Source organism: Lactuca serriola, chromosome 4, assembly GCF_051521515.1.
Source record: "Lactuca serriola cultivar US96UC23 chromosome 4, Lser_US96UC23_V15, whole genome shotgun sequence".
NCBI lineage: Eukaryota > Viridiplantae > Streptophyta > Magnoliopsida > Asterales > Asteraceae > Lactuca > Lactuca serriola.
Genome location: NC_136411.1, coordinates 268,036,707 through 268,052,990, shown reverse-complemented (window position 1 = coordinate 268,052,990; position 16,284 = coordinate 268,036,707). Strand labels below are relative to the sequence as shown.

The following is a 16,284-nucleotide window of genomic DNA, read 5'->3' as shown; positions in this document are numbered from 1 at the left end:
ATGAAAGACTAGGATTTGGCCCTGACTTGTATGTAAGATCGGGATTTAGCCCTCGACGTTGCAAGGAAAGACCATGCGGGTAGCCCATGACACTTGTATGTAAGATCGGGATTTGACCATCGGCATTACAAGGAAAGACCATGGGGGTAGTCCATTGCACTTGTATGTTATGGTATATGGTACTTCGAGGAACTCACTAAGCTTTTTGCTTATAGTTTATGTTTATGGTTTAAGGTATTTCCAGTTCAGAAGAGAAGGGCCCGGTGTAACTGCACATCATCCCCCATAATTTATTTCGCATTTGATTAATTGAGATTTTACTATGATGTTTTATTACTATTTTTCACATTGAATGATTTGGAAAGGGAATGTTATATGAATTAATACTTTGAAAATGAAATTTTTTTCCTTATGATTTCTGGGACGTTACAAAGCAGCAACAACAACAAATCATCCACTTTGTTTTTAATTGAACTTACACTTATAGTCTCTTTTATATATATATATATATATATATATATATATATATATATATATATATATATATATATATATATAATTTTATAAATTATATAATTTTTAAGTAATGTAATGTCGTATTTTGTATGTTTTATGTTTTTTTAGTAATTTATGTTTTAAATTTCTATGTTTTTAATTAAAGCAATGTGCTATTATTTTTCTATGTTTTTAAAATATTTATTTATGTTATACACTATGTTTTTTTTAACTAATTAATTAAAAAAATAAAAATAAAAGAAAATGAATATTGTGGAGTGTTAACCATTTCCAATGTCTAATGAGTTGATGGTGGGTTAGTGGTGGAGCTGATGTGGGGATGAGTCCGCAGCGTTTTCGAATGGCTTGGATTTGACCACTACCCATAGTCTAAGGCTACCCAGTATGGGAGCGTTTTCACGTGTCTTGGGCTAAGGTGGCAGCCTCCACCACGCGTGAACACCGCCCCCAAGTCTGGTGTCTTGCGTGTGGCGTCTCTACGAAGACAAGGCTCCCTATTGGTTGGTTGGCTTCCTGTTTTGACTGATTGGATTCGTTTGGAGGCAATACACAAAGAAAAAAAAACTTTCACAGTTGCAGGTATGAGGTATTCAACAATGGAGGAAGACGATGAAGAGGTCGTTTAATCAGGAAGAAGATACATTTTTCAAAAATTGTCAATTATAGTCCCTTGAGTTTGGGTCAAAAGCAGAATAAACCTCCTCCCTAATTTTCTTTCTCAAAATTGGTTTATAGAATTTATAAATTTCACCCTAGACTTTATTATTATTATTATTATTATTATTATTATTATTATTATTATTATTTTCTATGTTTTTATTAATTATGTTTTTTATTTAATTTAGTGTTAACATAAATAAATAAATGTTTTGAAGTGATGATCATTTCCTATGTCTAGTGGGTTGGTGGTGGGTTGGGTGTCAATCTGACGTGGGGTATATGTGGCAGCACTTTTCCGATGGGGGTGGGTGTGACCACTCCCTATAGCCTAAGCTTGTATACATAATTACTTGTGCAGTTGCTGAAGTACGCGAGGCATTTTGTATTCAGTTATTTTCTTTTATTTTCTCCGGCAACAACTCTTATGACAGCCATTACCATAATGGCATAGAAAATCGTAAGTCAACGGACTAGTTGCAGAACAGGGGATTGGTTGTGAAAGAGGGCGATGCATGAGTCAACGGACTAGCTGAAGAACATATGGCAGCCATTACCATAATGGCATAGAAAAGAGTAACGTATTTACTGCCGTGTCATAATTTAACAGATGGAAGCATTTACTACTCTTCAACAAACTTACAGGCTCTCTTCTCTATATATGCATGCCCTCCTCTTGTTCAAAAACCCCATTCCACTCTCCCTTTATCTAGCATAGTCTCTGTAACAAAAAGCATATATACAAACAGATTAACATGGGTGACGAAGAGAAGATTATGTTGAAATTTTGTTGCTTGTTGTGGGTGTTGGTGATTGGCATGTTGAGGAATGTCACGGCACAAGACTACAACGAAGACGAGGGTGGCACGGTAGATGCGTTTGCTCCCGATGCAGTTGGGGGAGGGATGGTTCCCGCGATATTTATATTTGGAGACTCGCTAATTGACAATGGGAACAACAATGATTTGACTTCTTTTGCAAAGGCCAATTATTATCCTTACGGCATTGACTTCAATGGAGGTCCTACTGGTCGATTCTCCAATGGTTACACCATGGTTGATGAAATAGGTCTCTCATTCTCATCTCGCATCTCTACTTCTAAGTTTTTGTGTGTCAGTGTGTGTGTTTGAATAAATAGGTTACGTACTTTCAAAGGCATGCAACATATATAATATAATAAAGAACTCAAATTATTCGGAAAATTGCCTAGTTTGACTCACATCGCATATATAGTTGTAGGTTCTTATATTTTAAAGGTGCATGGTAGGTTTGATTTCCATTTTTTTTTCAATTCAAACGAAAATGATGGTATATAACACATGCGCATACATATGAATGTAGCGGAATTGCTAGGACTGCCACTAATACCATCCTACTCCCAAGCATCAAGTTCTGGCGATCAAATGGTTAATGGTGTCAATTTTGCTTCTGCGGCCGCTGGAATCCTTGATATTACCGGCCGGAATTTTGTAAGTTTTTGTTTGTAATTACACGTTTGAATGATTGGTGATTAATAAAATATTGGGCAATCTCTGAAATTAAGTGGTACTGGTACATGAAGGATTATTGTTATTTTTTGCTGATTATATATGTAGGTGGATCGCCTCCCATTCAACCAACAGATTAAGAACTTCGAGGACGCATTGGATCAAATAACGGAGCACTTGGGTGCAGTGGATGTGAGTCAGGTGCTCTCTCAAAGCCTGTTCTTTGTTGGAATGGGTAGCAATGACTACCTAAACAACTATCTCATGCCAAATTACCCTACGCGCAACCAATATGACGGCCAACAGTTTGCAGACCTCTTGTCCAAGGAGTACACTAGTCAACTCACTGTAAGATAGTTTGAAATGGAATTCAAATTTCTTTTTCTAGCTAGTGGCATTGTTTTTCATCCTAAGTGTGACGTTTTGAATTAGAAACTTTACAATCTTGGAGCCCGGAAATTTGTTTTGGCTGGGATAGGACTGATGGGCTGCATTCCAAGCATCATTGCACAAGGAACGACAGGGAAGTGCTCCGAGGATGTGAACCAGCTTGTTCTCCCATTCAATGCGAACATGAGGACAATGATTAACAACTTAAGCACCAATCTCCCTGGTTCAAAGTTTGTATTCGTTGACGTTCATAATATGTTTCAAGATATACTTTCTAATGCAAAATTTTATGGTAATGCATACGTCACTGGATATTTATCTTCAATATCATATAATTTATAAAATTAGTAAATGTTTCTTGAATCTGTGATGCAGGATTACGTGTGGTGAATAGAGGATGTTGCGGGATAGGTAGAAATAGAGGGCAGATAACATGTTTACCATTCCAAACCCCGTGTCCGAACAGGAGTGAGTATGTGTTTTGGGATGCATTTCACCCAACAGAAGCAGTGAATGTATTGATGGGACAGAAAGCTTTTAGTGGTCCTCCTGATTTTGTTTATCCCATGAACATTCAGCAACTAGCAAACATTTGATGATGTACTAAATAAATCCTCTATGATGAAGATCTATGTTTATTTGATGCTCTATCCATTTTCAGAGTGGAATGTAAAACATACACACACATCTCTCTCTCTCACATACAAAACGTCATTACTCACTCCAAATAACAGTCACACCATAGACATTTAGCTACATTTTTTTTTCATTCAAAACGTGACCACATGCCCTGTCACTTTTGATAAATTATGGCCACAACGTTTAATTTTTTTTATAATGAATATTGTTTAGTTTAGTGGCATGTAACAACTTAAACTATAACCATGAACTACTTTTAGTCTTAGGTCTTTTTCATTTGTCATGATTTTTCTTACTTTTAAACACACGCATACGACTTTAAACCGTGATTATAAATAAGTTATAGTCAAATGTTTTTACCATGAAAATTTTTTATTTTTAGTAGCAAATATAGTCATATGTTTTTCTTGTTTATCGTGTTCGGTCACAAAAAAATTGACTATAAAATAGTTATAGTCACAAAAAAAAATGACGCACAACCTGAGGGCTTCATTAATCCTATCCTAATAGAGTGTGCAAGATTAAGAGGTCTATTTATAGACTCAAACACGCATCACAAAGCTTGAATCTTTTCTTTAATTAAAAGGTCAAAAAAATTGGATTTTTTTATAAGTGATGATGAGTCTTGTGTATATGACAAAACCAATTAGAGTAATGTAGTCTTCTTAGTATTGTATGTTGATGACATACTCCTTACAAGAAACGACATTCTAATCTTGAAGAGTATCAAAACTTGGCTTAAGAAATGTTTCACTATGAAGGACCTAGGAGAGGCATCTTATATACTAGACATTAGATTCTATAGATATAGATCTAAACATCTAATTAGACTTAAGAATGTTTTGAAAAGATTCAAAATGAAAGATTCTACGAAAAGGTATTTACCTATGCAACATGGCATTAGATTGAGCAAGGATCAATCACCTAGTACGTCTGGGAATAGGGTATCCTCTGAGGAGGATCATGTTGATCCATTCACGAAACCACTATCAAAAGAGAAACATGATGGTCATGTGAGGACCATTAGAATGAGGCTAGATAGTGATTTGATGGAATAATTTAGTTGTTGGTTTGAATATTATGAAACATATAACCAATATGAATTATAATCGTTTTGGTGTAGAAACTCTCTGTAAGTTAAGCTACGCTTACTAGGATTTTAAGTGTAACTTATACCTCTATTCATAGTCGTTATTATGAATGTGTAAATAAGATTTATCAGTAATTCCAGTCATAATGTTAATTGATCTACTTATAGGAAAGGTGACTAGAATGGTCATATTGGCTTGGTTGGTAGATTTCAGAAAGGTTATATGCCAAAATGGTCCAGCCTCCCAACTGTCCTGTCTGGTTGATCCTTATTTGATAGAACTATAGGTATTCATTGGGATTAGTGACAATCCTACATTTGCAGATAGGAGCTAATAAACTATAGTAATATATGTTAATCATCATTGGAGTGCTACTCGTTAGGCAAAGTGCCCGGTTAACTGTTTATCCCATGAGAAATTGTCCAGGTGAGTTCATCTCGCTATATTGTATAATCTAGTATGTATCCATTATATGTTAGGATATAGTTTCATGTAGTATACACTTAAGCAATTAGGCTAGATAGTTGCCTGTAATGTTGGAATATTGCTTGCTCTGTGTGTTAATGTATTATGTGGGATTGAGGGCGGACCAACTTCTTGTTGAAGGCCAATTGAATCAGGGGCTAGCTTTATGCTAAAGGTCAAGGTGTGGACCAACTATATGGTGTAGGTAAAATGGGGCAGACCGGCTATATACTAAAGGCCAAGGGGTGGACCAACTATATGTTGAAGGTCAATATGTGTATGTGTTTTTATATGTTGTGGTATGGAATATTTTGAGGGAATTCATTAAGCATCAACTTACGATAATTGAATAACTGTTTTACAGGTTGTTCATTTGACCGCGGAAAGGCTCACACATGATTTTATCTATATTGAAGCATCAATAAAGTTTTATAAGAGTTCCACTGAAACACTCTTTTATAATTAATCATGTAATAATGGTTGTAATGTTTTGTGTAAGACATATATATTAATAAATAAATAAAAATTGCCTTGGATTTTGGGGACGTTACAATAAAATTGTATAAACATCAATAATAAAAAGTTATATATATATATATATATATATATATATATATATATATATATATATATATATATATAAGGTTAGCTTCACGTGAGACGGCCTAATTTTGTGAGATCGTGAGACGCAATCCTAGTCACGCATTTAGTAGATAAAACAAAAACATTTTTAAAATGCAAAATAATTGAAAATTTTCGAAAAAAAAAATTCCAATATTATTTTCAGAATATATATTTCCAAAAAAAAAATTAAAAAAAAAATAAAAAATAAAAAATAAATACAAAAAAAATACATTTTTTACATATTTTAGTAGAATATTTAGAATATTCTACATATCTGGCAAATCTAGTAGAATATTCTAAACATTTTAAAAAACATATTAGAAATGTACAGTGTAATATTCTATTAGAATATTTCACGTATTTTTCAAAAAAAAAACTGTAATTTTTTTTTATTTTATTTTTTTTAGGTAAATAAAGTTCCGAAAATAATAATTAAAAAAAAATTTGGATTTTTCCTTTTATTTTTCATTTTAAAAATTATTTCTAGATTTGGTCTCACGGTCTCACAAAATTAGCATGGTCTCAAATGAACCTGAATATATATATATATATATATATATATATATATATATATATATATATATATATATATATTAAAGAAAACAGTAGTGTTAAAATAAAAACTGAAATTTTTTGGAAAAAAAATAAAACTAAACATATTTGGTAAATATTGTTGAAACTAGACCTATTTGATAAATAAAATTTTAAAAAACACTTATTTACTCAAAAACTCCTTAAATACTTATCTAGCAAAAAAAATTGTTTTTTATAACTTAGGTAACTTTTATTTGCTTGTCTTTTATTCAATTAATAGAAACATTGTGAATTAATTATACACTCACATTCTAGTTGGTTTTTTTCTAGAAAATCAAAAATCTTGTTTTGTTTTTCTGAATACTGCAGATCTTAAAAGGTCTATGTGTCTTCTTCTTGGCGCAAATATAGACTGGAGTCTTCTAATATTTTCAGACATCTTCTAGCCTAAAAAACACATATATCTTTTGTTTTTTTAAGTTAAATTTATTCCAACTTTATTTATGATAAGCAATTTGAAATATATATATATATATATATATATATATATATATATATATATATATATATATATATATATAATACTTAAGAAAAAAAAAAGTTTCAACGACACAAAAATGACATTTGTGACAGATTTATAGATAAAGATTTAATTACTATAATAGTCATTGAATCTGTTTATATAGATATGAAAAAAAAATCATAATATTATTTTATATTTTTTATGCCAACTTTTATAAAATATTATTAAATACAGTATCATCTATCTTTTGAAAAAGAAAAATAGTTATGGTAAATATTTAATTGATTTCATTAAAAAAGTAAATTGAAACTTTTCAGTTTAAAATCAAAGTTTATTTCGATCTTTTTAATGTGTTAAATTCTTTAATCACTAATTACAATATTTATATATAACTTTGCGACCAAAGTTTATCGGTTTTTATCAAATATACGCATTAATGTGTACCATTTTATAATTTATTTCTATTTTTTATATAATAACTAGGTGTGAAAACCGTATTCAAAAGAAATATTAAAATGTAAACCTTTAATTTTTTTAAAATAAATATTTAAAATAAAAAAAAAACATATTTATTGCAATTTACAATCATATTTATTACAATTAATACGATATATATATATATATATATATATATATATATATATGACTTTTAAATTTTTAAATTTGAAAAACAAACAAAAATTGACATTTGAATATTATTTATTTCAAAAATACCACAAAATGACAAGTGTCAAAACTAATGAGAGATTGATATACGGCAAAATGGATCTTCATTTATTAGAGTAGATACATAAAAGTTGTTTCACATTTGTTAATTATCTATAATAAAGTTATAAAAGTATTGAAAAACTCTTTTAAGTTTAAAAAAATTAATTTACTTAGATTTTAATTTACTTTAGTAATGTACAGACGTTAAAAAACAATCTTTTTCTTTTAGACTGTAAATATTTGGTCCACATTTTACTGCAAACATCTGCAGATGTTGTCCGCAGACTGTAGACATTTTGCATTAAAAAAACAAACACCTTAATATTACATACGTCCGCAGACCATAGACATTTTGCATTAAAAAAACAAACACCTTAATATTACATACTTTTGTACATGCACGATGCTCCGAGTGAGTTAACCGGTCAAATTCTTGAATTTTTTACAACGCATACACCTTGCTCCAAGTGAGTTGACCGGTCAAATTCATGAATCTTTTAGGACGTATATCAATGTCTACATAATTTCATGCATGTTTGCTACAATAGATATTTATTTTATTTAAAAAATGTTATATAGTAATTATTAAGTAGAAATGTGATTTGTTATATTTCATGGATAAATTTTTATAGAATGCATAATAATTGTATAATCATAGTTTTGTAAAGGGATAATGACTTGAAAGGGCAACGAACTTTCGACTTTTGGCATATTTAGTCACTAAAATTTTTTTTGTTATCTATTTGCCATTGAACTATTGAAACTGTTCACATTTTACCCTTATGACCGGCTGTTACCGGTCATAAGGGTAAAATGTGAACAGTTTCAATAGTTTAGTGGCAAATAGATAACGAAAAAAAGTTTAGTGACTAAATGTGAACAAAATCGAAAGTTCGTTTCCCTCTAAAAAGTTCAATGACTAAATGTGAACAAACTTCCTATTGTATTATGTTTTAGCAAAATTATTTATTTTTGTTTAATTGTAGCAACATTTGTTGATGAAGAAATCTATGAAATAAAAAAACAAAATGTAACATCCGGATTTCCAGGTATCATAATTTAAGTATTTTTCTTTTGAGTTAAGAAGAGAGACTCGACGAGTTGACGCCTCAACTCGTCGAGTAAGGTCGCGAATGATGACTCGGATTAATGAATGGACTCGACGAGTCGGTGAGGCGACTCGACGAGTCCGCGCTGTTGGCAGAAACTCGAAATCTTTGGGCCCGAGCCATATTTAAAGGCACTTATGGCCTTCAATTGCGACTACCTTTCCCATAAGTGAGAACCCTAGCGAGCTTGAGTGTGTAGAGTGAGCGGAAGAGCTATCTTGAGCTTTTTGGTGTGATAGATCTGGACCCTTCTAGGTTCAGAGAGCCAAGAATATGAAGCTTTAGTAGAGTAAACCTTGGGGTTCAAAGTTAGGAAGCATTTATGGGATTTTTATGATATATATATATAGTTACTTTCATCTTACACATAGATATGAAGTATTTTATATAAATTACGTGCTATGTGTGCATATTATTTGAATACTTGTTGTCTATGCTGGATGAACGATTTTATACATGTTTTAAAAGATTTAAACGGTATATTTATTTTATATCTACAAATATGTTGCAGATGAAACATGGGTAGATGAAATAGTTGGTGTGTGATAAAATAAAATGATGAGAGATAGGTGATGATAGAAAGGTGATGATAATTAGGTAAATAGATGATGATGAATATGTGATGTAGGATGAAAGGAGATACCATAACCTTAACCAACAATGTGGCGATGTAGTCATCTACCAGAGTATAGATGGCGACCACGGACTATTCTAGACAACCCAGTGGAAACACCAGCAGGCCCATAACCTGTAGGTGATGAATTATGAGTTCAAACGATGTTGTAACTACGTATTCATGCGATGATACTCTAACCCCTTACTATGAATCACGAGTTCAGACGTTGTTGTAACTACATATTCATGGGATGTCACAAATTTCGCATGTCAAACCAATGGTCATAATTCACATCAGTGAGAATGGTTCATTTTTTTGTAAAACCAAAATTAGATTGGAAATTTTGATTTTTTATTTTAGAAAATGTCAAACCATTGGTTTTTTATTTCAGTTTTGGTTTTTTGTTTTTTTTTTTAAATATATTTTCAGGGTTTTTTATTTTTTTTATTTCATAGATTTCTTCATCAACAAATGTTGTTACAATTTAACAAAAATAAATAATTTGCTAAAACATAATACAAAAGAAAGTTTGTTCACATTTAGTCATTGAACTTTTTAGAGGGAAACGAACTTTCGATTTTGTTCATATTTAGTCACTAAACTTTTTTTCGTTATCTATTTGTCATTGAACTATTGAAACTGTTCACATTTTACCCTTATGACCGGCAACAGTTTCAATAGTTCAATGGCAAATAGATAACGAAAAAAAGTTTATTGACTAAATATGACAAAAGTCAAAAGTTCATTACCTTTTCAAGTCATTATCCCTTTTGTAAATTAGTCGGGTTAATGCAACGGATATTCATTGATTCAATTCGATGGATAAAATTATATGTTCAATCATCCAAAACTACGGAACATGTTTGGATCAGATTTTAATATTTATTAAAGAGTTTGGATCATAAGTTGATTAACTCCAAACCCCCGGGTCTAACCGTAAACAAAAGAGTAACATTCTATGCTTATTAATGCGACAGCTTTGTAATTTTCTTGGACATTTATGAGACTATGTTTTAGTTTTTTTTAACAAAGTATACAACATAGTTAATACATAAGCAAGCATTTAACTTTATATAAAATGCACTTACTGAGGCTAATAAAGATCAAAAACTATGATAAGTTAACAAACATTATATAGAATGATGATGAATAAGGCAATCTCTTGCCAAATGAATAAAGCAGTGCTCAAAATTTTAAGGAGCAATGAAAGATGATGAATGTCCTCTCCCCTTATTCTTCACAGAAAAGATAATCCAAATTTATCCCCTTATAACCAACCAACCACCTCAAATCATCAAGAAAAAAACTTTAAAATGGTGTTAAAACATAAAAGAAAAAAATTATGCGGTCGATGACTTGAGGTATGCAATAAGATCTGCACGCTCCTGTGGCTTTTTCAGTCCTGGGAAAACCATCTTTGTTCCGGGAATGTACTGCAGCATTGAAAAAAAAATACATACCAATTATAGCATTCTACTTTCACATAAACATTCAGAAAACCCTTTTTAATGTGATATCACATAAAAAATACAATAAATACAATCATTTGTTTATTATGCCATCTTAATTTCATTTCTCAACTTTATGATATCTTTTACATCCTAAAAGAATAAAAAGGACAAGATAAACCATCAAAGTTTTTCTCACATGAAACAACTAAAAAAGTTTGGATTCCATCAAATTGGCTCTTTTTTAATTTTAGGGCAACTCTTTAAATAATACAAATTGGGTTTTTTATTTGCATATTTTATATAATGTCATATGAAGAAATCATGTGCATACAATTTAGGACAACTATTTATATGAGTTCACATGGTCACACATGTAAAACCTAACTACATGTTAGCTCTACTTTTTCCTCATCAGTTACATTAGCAAAGTAATATTCTATGACTAATTATATTCCATGAAACATGATCACGTTTGGTTGGCATCTTGGAATAAAAAGACTATTTTAATATTATATGTAAAGTTTTAATTGTAATGAACAAAAAATAGAAAATTAAAACCTAATAAATACTCAATAAAACTTGAATAAAATCATGAGAAAGAATATATATATATATATATATATATATATATATATATATATATATATCCTAGTTTTTTTTGTTTTTTTAATATGTAACGAACTTGAAATCCTGAGATTTTATATAAAACAATTATTACAAAAAATTATATTAGTTTAAATGAGTTACACTGTAAATTTTCATTCATTCAACTACAGAATGGAATTTGCTAAAACTGAAAGAAATCAGATTTTTCAAAGAATTCCAGACAAAACAAACAGCTTATTTTTCAATCCAATGGAAATACCATTGTTTTCCTAATTCCATCATACCAAACATTAACCCATTGAAATTTGATCTGCGTCTGTCAGATCAAAGAGGTTTTTAAAATCATAAATGAAAGAAATGGTTATTATATACCTTCTTGGGGTTCAGCAGGTAGTCATACAATGTATTTTCCTCCCAATTGACAGCCTTGTTCTTGTTAGCAGCTGAATAAGAGTATCCAGCAGTGGTTCCAGACTGCCTTCCAAATAGTCCATTAAGATTGGGTCCTGCATAACCACATATGTCATGCCCATTCCCATAGAGTAAAAAAACAAAAAAAATTAATCCTTCTACATTCATTATCTCATATAAACTTATTAACAAATAACAATACACTTAGATTTTGCTTCTTTTCTACTTGCCAGACTTAGATCAGAAACATGAGGCTACTTCTTTCTGTAGACAACTTCAAAGAGAAAGACAGGAAAAGAGGGGTTTCCAATTATGTACATGCACATGATTTCATATATGTAAATATATAACATGTCCTTGGTAAGTCTAAACATGAAATTCATCAAGCAACTACTGTTGCAATCAGATGAACACCCAGACTAAAAATCATTGATTAAGAACAACTGATTTCTATGTTAATAAGCTCCTAGATGAATATTAAATTCACAAGGTTAATTTAAGAATATACAAATTGTAAAACATCCAACAGACAATGTCTATACTGAAACACACCCAAGAGTGCCGCAATAAGAAAAAAAAATTCCTTAACCACTCAAAATCTTGTTGCTTAACCCAACCATTAAGCATGAATCAGGATTAAAACGAACTAATCTTGCAATTTTGAAATTAGTTGAACATCAAATACAAAAATCTGCCTTATGCACAAGAATAGTATAAGAACCCAAAATCATAAAGTTCAAAACAATCACATTCCTAAACCAAAATTGATAATCATTTGGCTTTTGTGATCAAATTTTTAGTTTCGGACTTTAAAAGATAATAATCCATAAAAATCAATGGATCAAAACATTGAGGTATAATTTAGTTTACTTTTGAACTTTGAAATCTTTGAGCTGACTGCTTAAGTTATAATTCGGACTACTAAAATATAGATCTTCAAACTGATTATAATTTGTGTGAGTAATCCAGGAATGATTTTTTTTCAGAAAACGGTGTAATCTTAAAGATCATATAAATCGACTTATTTTTGTTCACTCAGTTCATTATTATCAATTTATTACATGATTTCTTATGTAATAATTTGTCAATAAAATCGATCTCTTGTGTAAAGAATACTAGATCCGATGACAGGAATTTACACACCTCATCATCCGTGTGTAAAATGACTAATAAAACTTATCTTTCAAACAGAAAATTTTAACCATGTCAGGATCAGCGTATAAACCAGACCACCACCAGCGAGCTTCAAAACGCTTACGAAACGACACACAAAATAGATTTATCATCCGATCTAAGATAGACGATAGCAAATAACGTATTATACATGAAAACGACAACCGTTTTAAAATACAAGTAACATGCACCGCATCATATCAAATAATTCTTCACCTTACGTGTATATTCGCAAACCATCAGATCTAAACAACATAAAGAAAGAACGAGTGATAACCTTGTTTGTGTCCGGCGCCTTTCTCGACGGTGTGACATTGAGCGCATTTAGTCTTGAAGATCTTCTCGCCAGCGGTGGCGTTTCCGGCTGGAGCCTCCGCGAACGACGCCATCAATCTGTATAGATCGAATCACCGATGGTAGATTTCGTAAAAGACGTGAGAGAAAGAGCGACGGAGAAAGAGCGAGAGCAATTGGGGGTTTCAAAAGGGCGGAGAATAGATGTGGTTTTTATGTATCGAAAAGAGAAATTTAGGGCAAAGAGTGGAAGGAGTCAAGTTGAACATGTGGTCAATTTTTGTGGGAGGCATAATTGAACGAGGGCGCGGTTTTCATTGGGACACGTGGTCACCGTTTATTAGTCAATAAAATAGGAGTAAAGTATAAATTTGGTGCTCGAATCTGAGATTTATGTTTAGCTTAATTTCTTTTTCGAAGTTTCTATATTGTTTTGATTTTTTTTTTGGGGAACGTCGGAATATATTAAAGTACGAAAAAACATTAGTAGGACAAAAGGATTACAGATCCATATAGACCAATCTCATAAAATCAAATTTAATCTTATGTTTAGTCTAATTAAAAGTTGTGAATTAAATATCATCTTCCGTCTTCAAGGAAGCAATCATATCATTGTTAAACCACTTGTTTCTCGTCTTCTAAAGTAACCATATAGCATAGTACATCGAGAAGAACATAAAGTCCGATGGGTCAAGAGACTGAAGATCAGAAACAACGCCTCCTTCGTAGGTATCCAGGAATGTAAGTCCCCAAACTGCTTGAGTATCAATCAGATCCGTTTGATGGTGCGGAATCCCGATCAAACGGATGATGTCAGATCAATAGAAGAGAAGAAGATGATGATGATGATGAATTTTGAATGTACTGATATGAATGAAGATCCGGATACAAGATTCACACACACACATAAGCTTATTTCTCTATCTACTATTCCTTGCGTTCCTCACACCCTCACCCCTATATATATACATGACAAACATTGGCCGTAAACAGGGTTTACGACCATAAACTAGTTTACGGCCGTAAACACCCATTTGGCCGTAAACACATAAAATATTACAGAAAAATACAATTGTCCAGGAAAGCAAAGTATAAACCATATTTTTGACCCAACAAGGAAACTCAGTTGGTCGACTTTAATTTAATCAATGTTGAAGGTTGTTGGGATTCTGATGAGTTTGGTTGCTTAGCTACCCAATCTATAAGCATATCTGGTGGGTTACTAAGCATGTGGGACTCCACCAAATACATTGTATCTGAAACGATCAAATCACGACATTTTTAAATCACAATTGGGAACTAGGTGGGGATTCCTGGTGACACGATAATGGTTAATATATATGGTCCACATGCTCCAACGGAAAAGAAACAGTTGTGGAATGATCTATTGCAAATAAAAAGGGCGAAACAAGGTACATGGATCCTTTTTGGTGATTTTAACACTGTGAGGCGTAGTGAAGAAAGAATCACGTCGCTGAAGGGCTCAATTAGTGGTTTGGTCTAGGCTTTCATTTGTAATAGTTCTTTTGAGTCTTTATGGTGTTTTGGTAGGTTAAATGGTTGTTTACGGCCTTGTAGTGTGTTTATGGCCGTAAACCCAGTTTCCGGCCCAAGTCTCCTATAACCAGAGGTGTTGTAGGTCATTATTGGTTGTTGATGCCAGAAAGTTCACGGTCACTATAACAAGTTGTACCAGACGTTTTTCAGTTAATAAACGTGTGCAAGCTTGTTTCAATTCTTCTTCTACTCCAATTCTTGTTATCTTTGATTGTTTAATAGTTTGATCACTAGTAAAGATCCGTTTTTTAGGACCTTACAATTGGTATCAGAGCTTGGATTGTATTAGTAAATTTTGTCAGATTTGGAGCTTATTTGATCTTATTTTGGAAGGATTCTTGCGTTTTTGGATAGATCTTGGCAAAATAATGGGGGTTTGTTCTTCGCGTTTTTGATAAAAAAATAAAAAAATAAAATAAAATAAAATAAAATAAAATGAGTTTTTGATCGAGTTTTGGAGCAAAAAGAGGTGAAAAACGTTGTCGTTTTTCACGTGATCTGCGAGGAGTTTACAACCTTTGAAGGGTTTACGGCCGGAAACAATTTACGGCCTAGCAACACCTCAGCCCATAGAGTGCGCCCTATACTTAAAAAAAATGGAAGATTTTTGGAGGCTCCAAGGATTCAAACTCGGGTCCTCTAGTTCTTCAACTCAGCACTTTACCGGTTGAACCAACTTGTCACACGCTACAAGACTTTGAATCTTAAATCATATAGTCTTCACAAGCAGCTTGTTTACACTTTAAAAAAAAAGGGGCGGGGGGGGGGGGGGGGGCATCGATTTTGAGGGTGCCAGAATTCGAACCCTGGTCCTCTGATTCTAAAGTTCAACGCCTTTCCTTCTCATCCAGCTTGTTGGATGGTTTTCCCTTCCAAATTTACTTCAAAAGGCTTCTTCTTTCGAACGCAATTTCGCATTTTTGACACTTTTAGCCCAAAATTCAAAAACTTTTATTTTAAAATTCCATTTTCAACCAAAAATTTTTATTTTTGACTTTTTACTTAAAGTTTTGACTTTGACTTTTAAATTTTGACATTTGACTTTAAACTTTGACTTTCTCATTTAGCTTTTAAATTTTCAAATTTAGCTTTTCGGTTTGACTTTTGAGTTTGATTTTTTTTAATTTGACTTTTAAGGTTTATAGTCAAAGAGTTTGACTTTTAAGTTTTATTTTAGCTTCTAGTTGTGCTTTTAATGGCTTTTGATGTGTGTGAAACGAACTAGTTTTAATCCTACTAACTTATACACAAAATAAACACACGAAGGCAGTGTACCTATCGATTAGTAATATAGTTCAAGCAAGTAGGGTATCGAACATAGGGAACGGTAAACAATTAAAATAAATGCTAATATTATCTAAATAAAACAAGTAATAGAAAGGGGACTTTCTCTAGTTTTGCAAGACTAGAAACTTAACAATGAAATAAAACTC

The 16,284-nt window shown here is 31.9% G+C and overlaps 2 protein-coding genes across 2 annotated transcripts; one reads left to right on the top strand and one right to left on the bottom strand.

Moving 5' to 3' along the window:
- Positions 1-1,878: 1,878 nt before the first annotated feature.
- LOC145100611 (GDSL-like Lipase/Acylhydrolase superfamily protein) lies at positions 1,879-3,789 on the top strand. The gene is made up of 5 exons (XM_079037813.1): positions 1,879-2,241; positions 2,515-2,642; positions 2,769-3,008; positions 3,093-3,342; positions 3,426-3,789. The coding sequence occupies exons 1-5, from the start codon at positions 1,929-1,931 to the stop codon at positions 3,644-3,646; spliced, it is 1,152 nt and encodes a 383-aa protein (XP_078893939.1). The 5' UTR covers positions 1,879-1,928; the 3' UTR covers positions 3,647-3,789.
- Positions 3,790-10,475: 6,686 nt separating this feature from the next.
- On the bottom strand, positions 10,476-13,529 carry LOC145097019 (cytochrome c). The gene is made up of 3 exons (XM_079034483.1): positions 13,278-13,529; positions 11,789-11,922; positions 10,476-10,792 (listed from the first exon to the last, which is right to left on the bottom strand). The coding sequence occupies exons 1-3, from the start codon at positions 13,387-13,389 to the stop codon at positions 10,700-10,702; spliced, it is 339 nt and encodes a 112-aa protein (XP_078890609.1). The 5' UTR covers positions 13,390-13,529; the 3' UTR covers positions 10,476-10,699.
- Between the last annotated feature and the right edge of the window lie 2,755 nt (positions 13,530-16,284).